The sequence below is a fragment of the Hemicordylus capensis genome, chromosome 2, assembly GCF_027244095.1.
Source record: "Hemicordylus capensis ecotype Gifberg chromosome 2, rHemCap1.1.pri, whole genome shotgun sequence".
NCBI classification, from domain to species: Eukaryota; Metazoa; Chordata; class Lepidosauria; order Squamata; family Cordylidae; genus Hemicordylus; species Hemicordylus capensis.
The window spans coordinates 188,121,478-188,136,328 of record NC_069658.1 but is presented as its reverse complement, the minus strand read 5'-3'; the positions used below and the strand labels follow the sequence as shown (position 1 = coordinate 188,136,328).

Here is a 14,851-nt window from a genome sequence, read left to right as displayed (position 1 = left end):
GTGCTACCTGTAGTTATCCCCCTAATAAGAAATGGATCCCTGGCAGGACAATCAGTTGAAAGAGAAAGGGGTTGATCTGTGGAAAGGCACCAGAGAGGGGAGTCAGTCTGAAGCCCATCTCTCTCCTCTATCCCAGCTCCTTTGCTGGGAGTGGCTAGTGGGCTTGTGTGTGTGCTCTGGTTTTGGAAGCACTGTGCTGTGTTATATCCTGTTCGCAGACACGGCTTATAAGACACACACCCAAAGGGGAGGAGTGTGACTAAGAGCAAGCTAGCCCTGTAAGGGGCTGGGCTGTTAAGGAAATGGTGCTTGGCATGGCTTGCAGCCCTGCAGTGAGGCTCCTGTCACTGGGGCACTTCACACAAGAGGTCTGAAGCGCCAAAACGGGGTTTGCGGGGAGAGCCGGCATGATCTGCTCTCCCCGCAGACGAGAAGGGACCCCTCCCTGGGTGACCGGATCGGCCACCCAGACAATTCCTGGGTCTGTTACAGAGCTGGTTGTTCTATGATCCATTTGTTTGTTTTCCTGGCTGTCCACGGTGTCCTCAAAAGTCTCCAGCACCAAAGTTCAAAAGCGCCAACACTTTTTCTATCTTGCTCCTTCAGAGTCCAGCTTTCGCAGTGTGAGACCAGTACAGAGAATTAAATGAGAAAGCCATGAAAATACTAACTCCCTTTGCTGGATTCAGCAGTTGCTGTTATAACGAGCAAATACTTAGTGAAAATAACCTAGGGCCCAAAATTAATAGGCAGTCTCAAAGATAAAACCCAGGTTTGAAAAACTAACTAGTAACAAATAAGCTCATCCTCATTAAAAGGTAAATGTGCTTTATTGATCACTACCTAATCAAATAAATGGCTGACATCACGTGTGAAGCACGAGCCCCTGGGCTGGTCTGCCACACTTCCAAAGTGTGGTCACTCTTTCACTCTTATGTAAGAGCGCAAATACTTTTCAGGGCTTGCTTGCATACCAGGTGAAGTCCAGGAGCGCTCTGCTAGACTAGAAATACGTTGCTTGACCCTCAGGAACCTTTATGGTTTGCACATCATCCAACAGGGTGTCAGCCACTAGCTTTAAGCATGGGAGTGGTGGTCATGTAGCTTTATATATCCTTTTAGGACAGGGTTTCTCAACGTGTGGATCCCCAGATGTTATTGGACTTCAACTCCCATCATCCCCAGCCCCATTGGCCTTTGGTTGGGAATTATGGGAGTTGAAGTCCAATTACATCTGGGGACCCACACGTTGAGAACCCCTGTTTTAGGGCATGGCTGTCCCACTGCGGCCCTCCCACTGTCTTTGGCCTGCAACTCCCATCTTCCCGGGCAACAGGCCACTGTGACTAGCGGGTGGGGGTGGAAGTTGTACATAGAGAGGTGGAGGTTTGGAAAATAACTGGGTGTGAGGGGCATTTTCCGGGGGGGGGGTCAGTCCCCCCCACACACACACACATTTTCCCCCTGACTTGTTTCCCCATTTTCCCTCAGGCCTTCACATCTCTAGCTGTAGGCCCAAAACATCTCTAGTTGTATATCTCACCAGTAGCCACCAGGGGGCACTGCTCCGGGGCTGCAGCGTGGGCAGGGGAGTACAACCTTGAATAGCAGTGGACGTACTCCTCACTGGTACCTGGTATCCTTGACATGGTGATGTCGCCCAGCCCCATGTCCTGTGGGGAGGCTGTTCCAACCCTGCAGCTCAGTTGGCCTCTAAGTGCTGCAACCTATTCAGCAGTGGGGGTGGGGAAGCCTCCCTACAGGATGCTGGGCAGGTGACACCCCTGCAAAAAGCATACTGGCTACTGGTGTCCGCCGGCCGGTAAGTTCACCACTATTTAAAGTTGTGTAACGGCCGCATGGAGCAGTGCTCCCTGGCCACGACTCTATCTCACTTTTCCAATGGTTGCTCAAAGCAGAGCACAACACAGGGGCAAAAATAATTAAAATAATATAAAATAGAAAGCATTTATTTTAACTCACAAAATCAGATCACAAGCAATATTTAGAAAAATGAAAATAATTTATTGAAAAAATTGAAAAAATTACATTCTAAAACTCAAACAGAAAAAAACAGTTTACATTACACTCAACCTTCCGTATCTAACATGGAAAATTGCATTAATTTATCCATTTCAGTTGCAGAACAAAGTTCAAACTAGTCATGCTGTGGACCAAAATTCAAATCATGTCTCTCTTACCACTGCTATCACCACAGGTAATGGGACTTACAGAACTACTGGAAACGCTGCCTGATGACCCTCTTCAGGGCTGCTTTCATCTCACTGTTCCTGAGGCTGTAGATGAATGGATTCAGCATGGGGGTGACCATGGTGTACATCACAGCTGCCACAGTGTCCTTGTGGCCTGAGTTCTTGGAATGTGGCTTGAAATAGACCCAGCTTACAGTGCCATAGAACAAAACCACCACAGCAAGGTGGGACCCACAAGTGGAGAAAGCCTTGCGCTTCCCAGTATCAGAAGGAATCTTCATGATGGTGTAGAAGATGTATGCATAGGAGACAACAATGAGCACAAATGGCCCCAGGACCTCCACCACCCCCTCAGTCAATAGCAGCATTCCTATGGCACTGGTATCAGAGCAAGCGATGTCCAAGAGAGGGTATATGTCACAAAAGAAATGTGGTATCTCCTCAGAGTCACAGAAGGAAATGCGAGACATCAGAAGAGTATACACTAACGAGTGGATGATGGGGATAATCCAGGACACCGTGGCCAGCAGAAGGCAACGCTTACAGCTCATCCGGACGGAATAGGACAGTGGGCAGCAGATGGCCACATAGCGGTCATAGGCCATGGCAGCCAGCAGGAAACTGTCTGAGTTGCCAAAACACATGTAGAAATACATCTGAGTCAGGCAGCCGTGATAGGAGATGGTCTTTTCCTGAGACAATAAGTTCACTAGCACTTTGGGGACGATGCTGGAGGTAAAACCCAAGTCAGCCAGTGCAAGGTGGCTGAGGAAGAAGTACATGGGGGCCTGGAGGAGCTGAACGTCAATGCGGATCAAGAGGATGATTGTTACGTTCCCCAGGAGGGTGAGCAGGTACATGGAAAGGAAGAGGGGAAAGAGGAGTCCTTGAAACTCTGGGTGGGTTGGGAAACCACGGAGGAATAGTTCAGAGGTGCCACTTGAGTTTCCATGTTTCATTTGCCCGATGCAGCTGCAGGGACAAGATTAAGACATTACGTAAGAATGTCAATACCATGGTTAGCAGCATGTGTATATCTCTAAGAGAAATAAGGTGTTACCCTGCCTTCTGCCCTGGAAAACTGCAGTGTCTGGAAAGGCCCTTGTTTCCTCCTCAGTTGAATGTAGTGGTTAGAATGTTGGACTAAGACCAGTGAGACCCAAGTTCAAATCCCTATTTAGCCATGAAACTCACTGAGGAGATTCTCACGATCGGGCAAAAGAGGGCTAAGGGAACCAAGCCCACTTTTGCCCAATCGTCTGCTGCCACGGGAGCTGCATGGCTCCTGGCAGCAAACCCTCCTAATTCCCCCTCTCCTTAGATGAGGTTAGCAGAGCGAGCGCTCCACTAACCCTGTCTATTTGATCATGTATTGCCGCATTGTGGCTCCACGCCGCAGCAACACATGAAGAGAACCCCGCCGGGAGGCTGAAACAAACCTCCTAGCCCTGGGGGTCTCTCCAGGATGCCCTGTGTGCTCACATAGGGTATCCTGGAACTTTTGGGGGCAACGCAGCCCCTGATCCCCACAGGCCTCGCAGGCTCTGTGACAGAGTCGGTAGTCGTGTCGGCCGTTGGTCTGACCACCCAGGGCTGTCTGAGGATCATCTGCAGGGAGAGCGGGCTAAGCCAGATCTCCCCGCAAACCCTTTTAAGGCGTAAGACTCACCTCACTGGGTGACTCTGAGCCGGTCACTTCTCTCTCAGCCTAAGCTACCTCACAGGGTTGTTGTGAGGAGAAACATAACCATGGACACCACTCTGGGCTCCATGGAGGAAGAGCAGGATTGAAATGTAAAAATAAATAAACGTCTATCAAGGGAGTGGGGGCTGGAATTCACGAGCCACCAGGAATATAACCAAGGCTCCTTTAAACTTAAAATATGGCATGCAATAAATAAGATATGACATGCTCCCAGATAATGCAAATAATCCACTTATAGATAAAAATGATTAACTTTGTTTAGCATATTTATATGCCACCCCAAACTCACATCTCTGCCTGGTTTACAATAAAACAACACATATTAAAACAAGATTAAAACATTAAAACGATGTAACACACTAATGGATTCTAGAATTCTAATGAAAAAGTCTGGATGAATAAATGCATCTTAACAGCCCTTTAAAAAACTGTTAGAGATGGGGAGGCTCTTATTTCAGCAGGGAGTGCAATCCAGAGCCTTGGGGCAGCAATGGAGAAGGCTTATCCCCAAGAAGCTGCCAGAGGAGCCGGTGGCAACTGCTGAAGGACCTCCGCAGATGATCTCAATACTAGGCAGCAGGGCTCATAATGGACAAGGCATTCTCTTAAACCTTAACTCTCCGCCCTATTCCTCATTCAGCACAAAACAGCCATTCACCAGCAGGATTTTGCCATGAATGTTGTTGTCCAGTCCCTTTGTCTTCAGATGATTCCAAGAGGTCATCCTCAACCAACAGTATGCAAAATAGCAATAAGGAGCAAAATAGCAATAAGGTCTTAGCAGGATTATTGATGTTTGGAGCTTTCTTCAAGCAGGTGTAGTGCTCTTACTTACATGGGTGATATATGCAGTCTGAAAAGCGTTGCTGCAAAATGTGTGTGTGTGTTCCTGCTGTTGCCAATCAGTAGAATGAAGGGAGCAACAATCACACAGAAAAATCAGGAGGCAGAGAAGACAGTTTATAGCATGTTCCTCCTGGAAAAACAGGCCACCTCCCTCTGCTGAGCAAATCTGGAGTGTATTTTTACTGTAGCATGAGAAGGTAGTAGTAAGATGGCAGCTAAATTTGTGTCTCTTTGTCCTTGAGGGCCGTATGATCTCTATAGCTCAAGGAAGGAGGACGGCTCTGTCAGGTTCCCTCCTGGGAGATGTCTGCAGCAGCTTAAACCCTGAGGAAGCATTTTTCTGAGACACAAACCCAATGACTTAGCAAATTAACTTCTCCTTAGTGTGTCTGCTTTAGGAGGAAAGACATTTTCCATGGAGCTTCAAAAGAAGGGCCCATCACAACTGGAGGTAGGATGCGGAGTGGTATAGTGTTGTGACCGTCCTCAGTTTCCTTTTGGAAGTTTTCTGGGAGGAGAAGTTGCTTTTCTAGGGATTTAATGTTTCCTCTTTGGTGCATGCAACCCCCCACCCCTGCACACTTTCTTTAAAATTACTGGTAAAGGGGGGATTATTCCCATTGGCCGTACAGTCGCACAACTGCATTCGTATGATTGTTTGGGCAGTTGCAGGACAGCCCTCTTGCACAACTGTGTCAGCATTTTGTCTCTGATCCAACACTGTGTGATGGTGTTAGCCAAGGTTACTTTCAAGTAGTAAGGAAAAACTACAGATTTGTGAATGCTGGCCAGCAGGTGGAGCTGTGGATAGAATCAAAAGGATGTCCTCAGTGTGTGGGCAGAGCACTGAAACACCCTAGGAGATAGGACAGGAATCTGTCCACGCAAGCATCTGGACTATGCATGAGAGCTGGAGGCTTTACACACAGGGCTTTTAGCTCACATCCCTTCCAGAATGGAGGAGGGAGCGAGTCCACATATCAGCTTGATTTACCCCGAAGTCTCTGCGAGCTATCCAGGAGCAGTACATGCCCGATTCTGCTTTCCCCCGAATTACTGCTGCACATTCTAGCTTGGACCGAATTATGTTCAGGGTTTAAAAAATGCTCTATTTGCGGCAGCTTTTTTGGGAAAAACTGAGCTTTCTGGAATGTCGCGGTTAGGGTTAGGGTATTGGTGTTTTTCAAAACTCAGTGAAGGGGAGTTTGACAGTTGTGTTGGGTACGTGGGTAAGGTCTGCTCTGAGTGATTTGCAATGGCAAGAGCTGGGGAGCGGTTGGGGCAGCTTGGTTAAATTCTTGACGCCACGTCAAGACATGGCGGGGCGGTGGGATTGGACAGCTGCCCCCCAGGCCAGCAACACCAGCCCACAGCACGCACAGCGGTCCTAGGGCAGCTCCTTGGCTGCTGGGATAGATCCTGCTCAGCTCAGGCTCCCACTGTGCCCCACTCTCCCCTCCGCCCTACAGCCAGCGACCCACATACCTATTGATGCTACGCCTTGCAAGGAGGGAGGCCTCGCTCCATGCAGCACTGTCCATCCTCGCGTAAGCCGCAGCCCTGCCCAACTGCCCGAGCTCGGATGCTAATTGGGCTCAGGCCAGAGACACTTTTTACGAAGGACCCTCCAGCGGCGGCTCAGCTGGCCAAGAAGACAAAAGCGACGCAGCAACAGCACAGCGAGATGGGCCGTGAAAAGGAGCTCTGGGTGGGCCATCCCCTCTCACCGCCCCCACCCCCCTGGAAGCCCTGCTACTGCAGCAGTGCCCTGAATGCCCAAACAGCGGGCAAGTGCAATCAGCAGGTGCGTCGCACCTCAATTTCTGACAAGTCTGTCTAAGCAGGACGCAGCCGCCGAGTTGGTGTGGGAAAGAAAAGAAGAGCAGCCCACACAGGTGCACACTTGCGGTAGCCGCATTCAACTCCTGTAAACGTATAAGCTGTCAGAGTCATGCCCCGGACCACACGGTGCTACTTTCTAGCTGGATTGTAAACCCTTAATGTTGGGGTCTGTTGCTCTTTTCTAAAAGATGTCTTCCACCTGGAAGATGTTGGTGATCGGAGGAGGGGCAGAAATTTTGCCTCTCTTGGTCTGAGCCCACCCCAAGAAGGAAGAGGCAGCAACGGAGGCAGGATGATTGCCCAGACTGCAGCTGGCGACGGGGCCGCAAAAGGGCCGGTTCCTGAGGCATTCATGAGTCACTTCCTTGGCTCTGCCCACCCACCCACCCCAAAGCAGGGACCTTTCAGAGCCGCTCCTGTAGGTAGCGGAGGAGGCTGGCTGTCACTCCGCTGATGCAAGAGCCGGGATGGGGAATGGCCAGCAGCCACATCTAGATTCCAAGAGACGAGCTGGTCTTGTGGTAGCAAGCATAACTTGTCCCCTTAGCTAAGCAGGGTCTGCCCTGGTTGCATTTGAAAGGGAGACTAGAAGTGTGAGCACTGTAAGGTATTCCCCTCAGGGGATGGAGCCGCTCTGGGAAGAGCATCTAGGCTCCAAGTTCCCTCCCTGGCTTCTCCAAGATAGGGCTGAGAGAGATTCCTGCCTGCAACCTTGGAGAAGCTGCTGCCAGTCTGTGAAGATAATACTGAGCTAGATAGACCAATGGTCTGACTCAGTATATGGCAGCTTCCTATGTTCCTATGAGCTCTCAGCAAGGGGCCATGGGGAAGCCATCCCGCCTCTTGCCAGGATTGCAACATTCCTCATCCCTGACCTTGAGCCAGGGCCCGGACAGAGATGTCTGGGGTGGGGAGCTCTGGAGAGCAATGAAGTGGGGCTCTTGAGGCAACCCTGTACCTTGGTCAGCTCCCTCCCTGCCCCACTCTGGAGCAAAATTCTTCTAACTGGGGGCAGGGGGCACACTGGACCATTTCTCTGCTCAGGGTAATTTGGCAGCAACTTGCCATGCCATTCAAACTAACAACAAAAAGAAAGAGCATTCTCTTGCCTCCTCCTGTAATTGGTTGGAGGAAAAACCCAGAGCAATCAGTGAGAATGCACAAAGCAGAAAGATCGCAGGGAGTGCGGAGAGGAGCCGACCCTATGTGAACTGAACTGTCCATTTAATCCCCCTGAATTAAACATCTTGCGAATCTGCTGCAAAGCAGGTTTGCTCTCCAGATACCCCACAGCATGAAGGCATGTGTGAATAACTCCCTGGTGACAGAATGCCATGGAAGCTTTAAAAAGACCACAGTAAAATGCCGTCTGGAAATGAAAAAAGATGGTTGTTTCACTGAGAGCTTTAGATTGCCAGCAGATGGCTCTAAGAATATAATGTGATCCCTTTCTCCCTAGTGTGGATCCCCTGTTTGTGGATTCTCCACCGCTGTACCCCACCCCAGATATTTGAGCTCATGCTGGAATACATCAGTGCTTGGAAAAGCCCGATGATTTACCAGAGATTGGGACCAGCAGAAGACAGTAGATGAAGAGCATGTCACAAGCAAAGAGCACACCAGGAAGAAGTGCTTAGAAGGCTAACAGCTTGATAACCTGCAGTGATTCTGCAGGGGAGAAAGCACCGTGTGCCTCAGCTGCAGGGCACCAACACCCGGAGCAGTAAGGGTGGTGCATGCACCCTGCACCCCAAACTTTGTGGGGCCCCTGACCCTCTGGGCCGGGGGACATTTGTTCCCCCTTGACCAATGGACACTACACTTATGGTTGATAAAATGTCATGTTCCATGTTATTCAAAGATCCACCGGCCTCCCCTTCTCCTAGAAGCTTCACCCCATCCTTTCCTGAATCAGACAAAGTCCTGCTTCTTCCCCTATTGACATCCTTCCAGGATGTCTAAAGGATCTTCTGAGCTCTGAGACAGCAGCCTTTGAAGCCTAAGATTCCTCTATTTCTAGGACTCTGGAGTCACTCTTTGAGGAGGGGTCATGGGAGAAGAGGATATACAACCTGTGAGCCATGTGTGCATGAAAATCTACTAACCGTTCCACACACACCTCAGCTTCTTTTCTCCCCGCATAGAAAAACTGCTTTGCTTTCTTTGTTGGGCAGCTGCTGAGGAGCCCTTCCCTCAGAAGAGCCCACTGCTGACTCCTGAGGCCTCTGGCCTTTGTGGGTGGTGGTGGAATGGCTTTCTTGGGGCTGGCCCAGGTAGGAGGCAGCCCAAGGAAAGCATCGTGCCACGGGGCCCCTGAAACCAGAATCCAGCCCTGCCCTGCAAGTGAGAAGGGATTACGAATGATTAATCTAGAAGCCCACAGGAGAAAGCGGCTTCCTTCCATGCACACTTCAACTGCATTAATGCTTTTTAGAAGTCAAGCGATATTTTGTGTGTTTCTCCTCTCGTGTCTAGTTTGGCCTATCAATATTCAGGGCATCCAGAACATTTGGAGTTGTGAGTCTAAATTCATGCCATGGTTGATGCTATCACCACCCTTAGATTTCTCAGAGCAACCAGAAGAAAGATGGGACACCACAGCATCATCTAGCCAAAGGGCCAAACTACACAGTATATTAACCCTATCATTAAGAAATGGGCTTAAAACGTTTCCAAGGACACCAGGAGTCTCTATTTTTTTTTAAAGAAAGCAGCTGGCAGGGCCCCATTTCAGGGCAGCAGCACCAGGAAAGTAGGGATGTGCACAAAGGATTTGAGCCGAACCTGGGGCCAGTTCAGAACCAGGGATGGTTTCGTCCATGATCAAACCGAACCAGGCCTGGTGCAGATGAACTGGTTGGGCACAGTGAGGGGTGGCCAAGCAGGGGTGGCAAGAGAGGTAATCAGCTGCTTACCCGGCCAGAGCAGATGCCAGAGTCACTGCTTGCCACTACTTACCCTCCCTGGAGCGACCCCAAGCGCGTTCCCCCCTCCTTTACCAAGCCACTGCTGAGCCAGCACCTTGGTAAAAGCAGAGGAGCACACTTGGGGCCACTCTGGGAAATTGGGTGGAGGTTCTGGCAGCCATGCTGGCCAGTTAAGCAGCTTTTTACCTCTCTCACCATCCCCACCCAGCTGCCTCTTACCTTTTAGAGGATCCCCCCATGCCTGTACTTGTAGGAGGGAATCCTTACCAAATTCCCCATTACAAGTTTATTCCGCATGAACCTCCCGAACCGGTTCAATCTAACGGACCGGACCAGACAACTGGTTCGACCAAACCAGTTTGGAGCAATGCCATTCAGTTCAAATTGGTTTGAATTCAAACCGAACTGCATTTTTTTGGTTTGTGCACACACCCCTAATGGAGAGGGGGCTAACACGTTCCCCCTGCCCTGTTTTCACTCCAAAAATCCCCCCTGAAATGACTGTTTTCCCTCCAAGTGGCTATTGGCTGCAAATAATGGGCTTAGCTTTCTGGAACGTCACTTGCACAATTTTTGTGTTTGTGTAATTTGCACATAGCATGCAACCTTACTAAGCTGACATATTCTTGTGTGGTATGTCAACTCACTTTTGGGGAGGTGATTTTCCAGAACTAAATATCCCAGGGTGAAAGTGTTGATAACTCCCATCCCTTCAGATTGTGACCCGTAAATAGGATTTGACCAAAAAAGGGGGTACTTGTAGTTCACTACTTGTTTTTATCCCATCACCTTAATGAAAATCATATGTAACACAAAGATGACCCTTAGGCTAGAGATACTAGTATTTAAGAGGATTGAAGATGATATAATAGTGTTTCTTTCATTGGTGGAAAGCTGAAGAAGAGTTTTAATAAACAACAATGTGCCTCAGAGAATGTGAAAAGTGGCTAAGCCATTGAAAGAGTAGCCCTATCCCTGCTCTGAGATTTAGCTGATCTGAGATTGCCATTTCTCACAATCTACTACAATGACAACTAATATTTATTTATATATTGTTCTTCAAGCAAAGTTCTCAAAGCAGTTTATATAGAAAAATAAATAATATGATGGGCCCCGTCCCCAAAGGGCTCACAATTAAAAACAAATACATAAGGTAGATGTTTATACCTTAGGTTTTAGGTAAAAAGAAACAAGCAATACCAATGGAGGGATGCTATGCTGGGGTTGGATAGGGCCAGTTGCTCTCCCCCTGCTAAATATCAGAGAATCGCCATGTTTAAAGGTGGCTCTTTGCTCAGTTAGCAGGGGAAATCAATCAACAATATGAGGTCTGTTGATTCTGAATAAAGCTTAATTAAACTTCCATAAGATTGCTTTGTATTTACGAGGGAATGAAAGTGAGCTATAAAATAAGGGAAGCAGCTATATGTCACGAATGCTCCTGCCTGCTTCCCCACACGCAATCTCCTTACCCTTCCAGCTCCGCCTCTCACTTCACACATGATCTTCCGGCATCCCACAATGCACTGCGCCAGGAGTGTGGTGCATTGGGGGATTCCCCCATTGCCGAGCACTCTTGCCGCCCAGCTTTGTGCATGCTCAGGCTGTGCACATGACTGGGGACTGGGGTAGAAGAGCATGCTCACCCTCTTCTACCTCAATAAAAGCCCAGCGGGGGAACTGCCAGCAGGGCAGCACCCGTATCGGGCCCAATCCTGGCACGCCACACAAGTAGCCCTACCCGGGTAGGACTGTGAAAGCCCTGGTCAGGCTGCTCATGTGAACAGCCCTAATGTCTGTTAAATATTAAATCCTAGATATGCCAGGTGCACATTCTCTCAATTTCCAGTCTTGTGAATCCAGAAATTTTTGGCAATACCGGGGTTGCAACACGCCAACCTGAGATTGATAGCCATAGATTGAGTTTTAGATTATCAATGTAGATTAACTGTCCAGTTGGTGCAGTTGGGGTGAACACATTGGGATTGGGACCAGCATTGATAGCTCAAAAGGCTCAGCTGAGGCCTGTATCTGGAACTGCTATTTTACAAGAAACTGGAATGTGAATTTTGGTTCTGCTGAGCCAAAGTAACTGAATGGAATGGCTTATTCTTTAGTCAAGGCCTGGTAGAGGGAAAGATTCGCCCTTTCCTGCCTTGAAGCTTGCTTGTGCATTGTGCTATGCCAAGTGTAATCATGGGAACTAGCTTTAAATGTGCTAAGAGAAATCATATTTAGAAGGTCTTAGAAAACCACATATAGATATCAGAACCTACACATTTAGTGGTACATTATATTCACACAATTAGTTGCTGAACCTCTTTGCATGCTATCTTTTAATAACATTTCTTGGGACTGGAAGGTGCCAACTAAGTCTTGAGAATGACCACAAGCCAGTCAAGCTGAACATAAACAGGGATGTTTCCATCCGGATTAGTAAACAAAGTCAGGCCTGGAACCCACCATGAATGGCTCCTGGCCGATATAGTAAGAGAGAGTCAAGGAGAGGGACTGGGATGTTTACACTAGGATAGAGACATAGAAGCAGGGGCGTAGCTATAACTGAGCGAAAGGGTTCAAAGAACACAGGCCCCCAACTCCTGAGGGACCTCCAGTTCCATCCCTCCCTATATTCTTCATTGTCTCCCTCACTCTGGGGGGCTACCAGAGAGAGGGATGAACACGGGCCCCCTCTCCCCTAGCTACGCCCCGGCATAGAAAAATTGATGTGACTGTCTTTGATTTGAGATACGACAACGGGCTTGGGGAGAGGGTATAAAAGGGACATACCCCTCCCGCACAGGAAGGAAAAACATACTTAGACCCCAGTGGAGAAGTAGTATGTGGGCCCTATCAAGGGAGACACATGCTCTTGCCCTTTGGGGTAGTATGTGAACCTTAGTCTGTAAAGGCAACCTGTGCCTCATAGATTGCCATACCATTCAGTTCCCTATATCAAGGGGACTTCCACTCCTGCATATCTCACTTATGCTTCCTGAACAGCCCACAGCCTCTCGGCACATCCCCAAGGTATCCTGAGGACTACAACCAATGTGACTGGTAATTATTTACCTACAAGAAATGCCTTCAGATCAGTCCTCCAGAACTAACTTACCTCTTCCTCCTTGTCTTCCCTCCTTTCCAACTGTGGAATCTCTTCCTTCCCTGCTTCCCAGAAAGGTCTCTCTCTGCCCCTTTTAGCTGGCTTCATACTTGTCTTGGCTTGCTCTCCTTGCTGTCGCCTTTCTTCTCCCTCCGTCCCTCCGCCTTTCTCTCCCTCTGCTTTTGGCTCATTTATTAATATGTCAGAATGGGCACTCAGCCCCCCCCCCCCCCGCTCAGCCTTTCGGATCATCCACTAAAAGACAGAGTGGGCATTTTCTCCTCCCTCTGTTTGCCCTCTTCACTCATTCCCCCTCCCTCCCCCTCCTCCTTCTCACGCTTGGATTCTTGGCTCTCTTCTGCTTAAAACTGAAACTGCAAGATGTTGTGTCTTAGAGACAGAACAGCTGCTGATAACATGGCACATAGGGTCCACTTTTAGTCATAAAAAGAAAATGCATTTATTGCAGTTCATTTCTAGCAAGGAGAAATGATTTTAGCTGTCACTGAAAACACTACACTACACTTCGCTGGGGAAGAAATTGATTGATTGGTTTTGCTTGCGTGCTTAATTGCTTAGATGTAACCATAGCCTTAATAAAGCTTTTAAAACTGCAAATGTGTGTGATGTGTCTTCTCCCCCTTCCCTCCTGACTGCCCCATGACCTCAGAACCGAACCAGGGATAGCCTCTGCTGGCTAAAGCTAGGAGCGGCTGCGTGCTCCCGCTCTCCCTTGCAGGGAGGGACACTGCAGCCTGCTCGCAACACAGTGCCAGCCCAATATCACTAAAAATTTCTGGGTTCACACAAATTGGGAGTGCACATACCACACAGAACTAGAATTTAACATTTAACAGACATAATACAACATCGATCATGAGAACTGACCCTAAGTTAATCATGGCTAAGCCTCTCTGAATCAATGGGATGCTAACTCAGTCCACTGGTTCCACTGAGACTTTGTCACAACAAACTTTAGCTGGATTGGAAAGATAGCTACCAGGTAGAGCCTAGCAGCAAGGCTCCAACTTGTCTTCAAGTGCACTGGGATTATTGTCTGGGTGCAGTTACATCAGTTTCTTTCCAGATTCAAGAATGTTATTAGATGTAACCCAGTGGGCAGAGTCATGTTTCTTTTGATGTTTGTATGATGTCTGGTATAGCAATATTTATTTATTTAACATATTTCTATACTACCCAAAACCTACGTCTCTGGGCGGTCTACAACAAAACAAAATAAATACAATAGGCATGATATAAGTTCACCATGGTGAACGATGGTGAATGATGATAATTTATTAAGTCCTTCTGATCAGCAAGGGGGAGGGCATTTTTTTGTCAATACATTTCATTATATGTACATAGGAACATAGGAAACTGCCATATACTGAGTCAGACCATTGGTCTATCTAGCTCAGGATTGTCTTCACAGACTGGCAGCGGCTTCTCTAAGGTTGCAGGCAGGAATCTCTCTCAGCCCTATCTTGGAGAAGGCAGGGAGGGAACTTGGAACCTTCTGCTCTTCCCAGAGTGGCTTCATCCCCTGAGGGAAATATCTTGCAGTGCTCACACATCAAGTATCCCATTCAGATGCAACCAGGGCGGACCCTGCTTAGCTATGGGGACAAGTCACGCTTGCTACCACAAGACCAGCTCTCCTCTCCCAATATGACAATATGACATTTTCCCCATATAAACAGAATTTAGCCAAAATCAGCATTGAACTTCAAGCCCCCAAAATGCTCTTCAGTGCTGAAATTCTAATGGACTTAGAAATGTACCAAGCCTCTGTGACCATTCTTAAGAAGGGCCCAAATATCTCCAGACACTATGGAATTTTAGTATGCAATTAAGAATGAGGTGAAAACACATGGAGGAAGGGAGAAAAGGAAAAACAGCATCATATTTAGGAGCAAGAAATATGAGACAAGCTACAAAGTAAAGATTAGATGGCAATCATATAACAGTAATACTATACATACAGGGGAACTGTGCATACCAAACAGATGTAAACGCTGTCCATATGAAAAATAAGTAAAATGCAGAATTCCTTCCTTCCTTCCTTCCTTCCTTCCTTCCTTCCTTCCTTCCTTCCTTCCTTCCTTCCTTCCTTTTAATAGTCATACTGGAAAGACAGCAAAGCAGAATCCACAGCAAGGTGACTACTGCAACTGCATGGGACACCATTCTGTCTTTTCTTACCTAAGCTGCAGAG

The 14,851-nt window shown here is 48.1% G+C and overlaps 1 protein-coding gene across 1 annotated transcript; it reads right to left on the bottom strand.

Annotated features, from left to right (window-relative positions):
- Positions 1 to 2,236: 2,236 nt before the first annotated feature.
- On the bottom strand, positions 2,237 to 3,172 carry LOC128347298 (olfactory receptor 1L4-like). Its single transcript, XM_053301737.1, has one exon. It carries the CDS (start codon positions 3,170 to 3,172, stop codon positions 2,237 to 2,239), a length of 936 nt encoding a protein of 311 aa, XP_053157712.1.
- Positions 3,173 to 14,851: the final 11,679 nt, after the last annotated feature.

Excerpts from the sequence above, each read along its gene's own strand:
- LOC128347298 (XM_053301737.1), bottom strand. The coding sequence starts at position 3,172 with ATGAAACATGGAAACTCAAGTGGCACCTCTGAACTATTCCTCCGTGGT.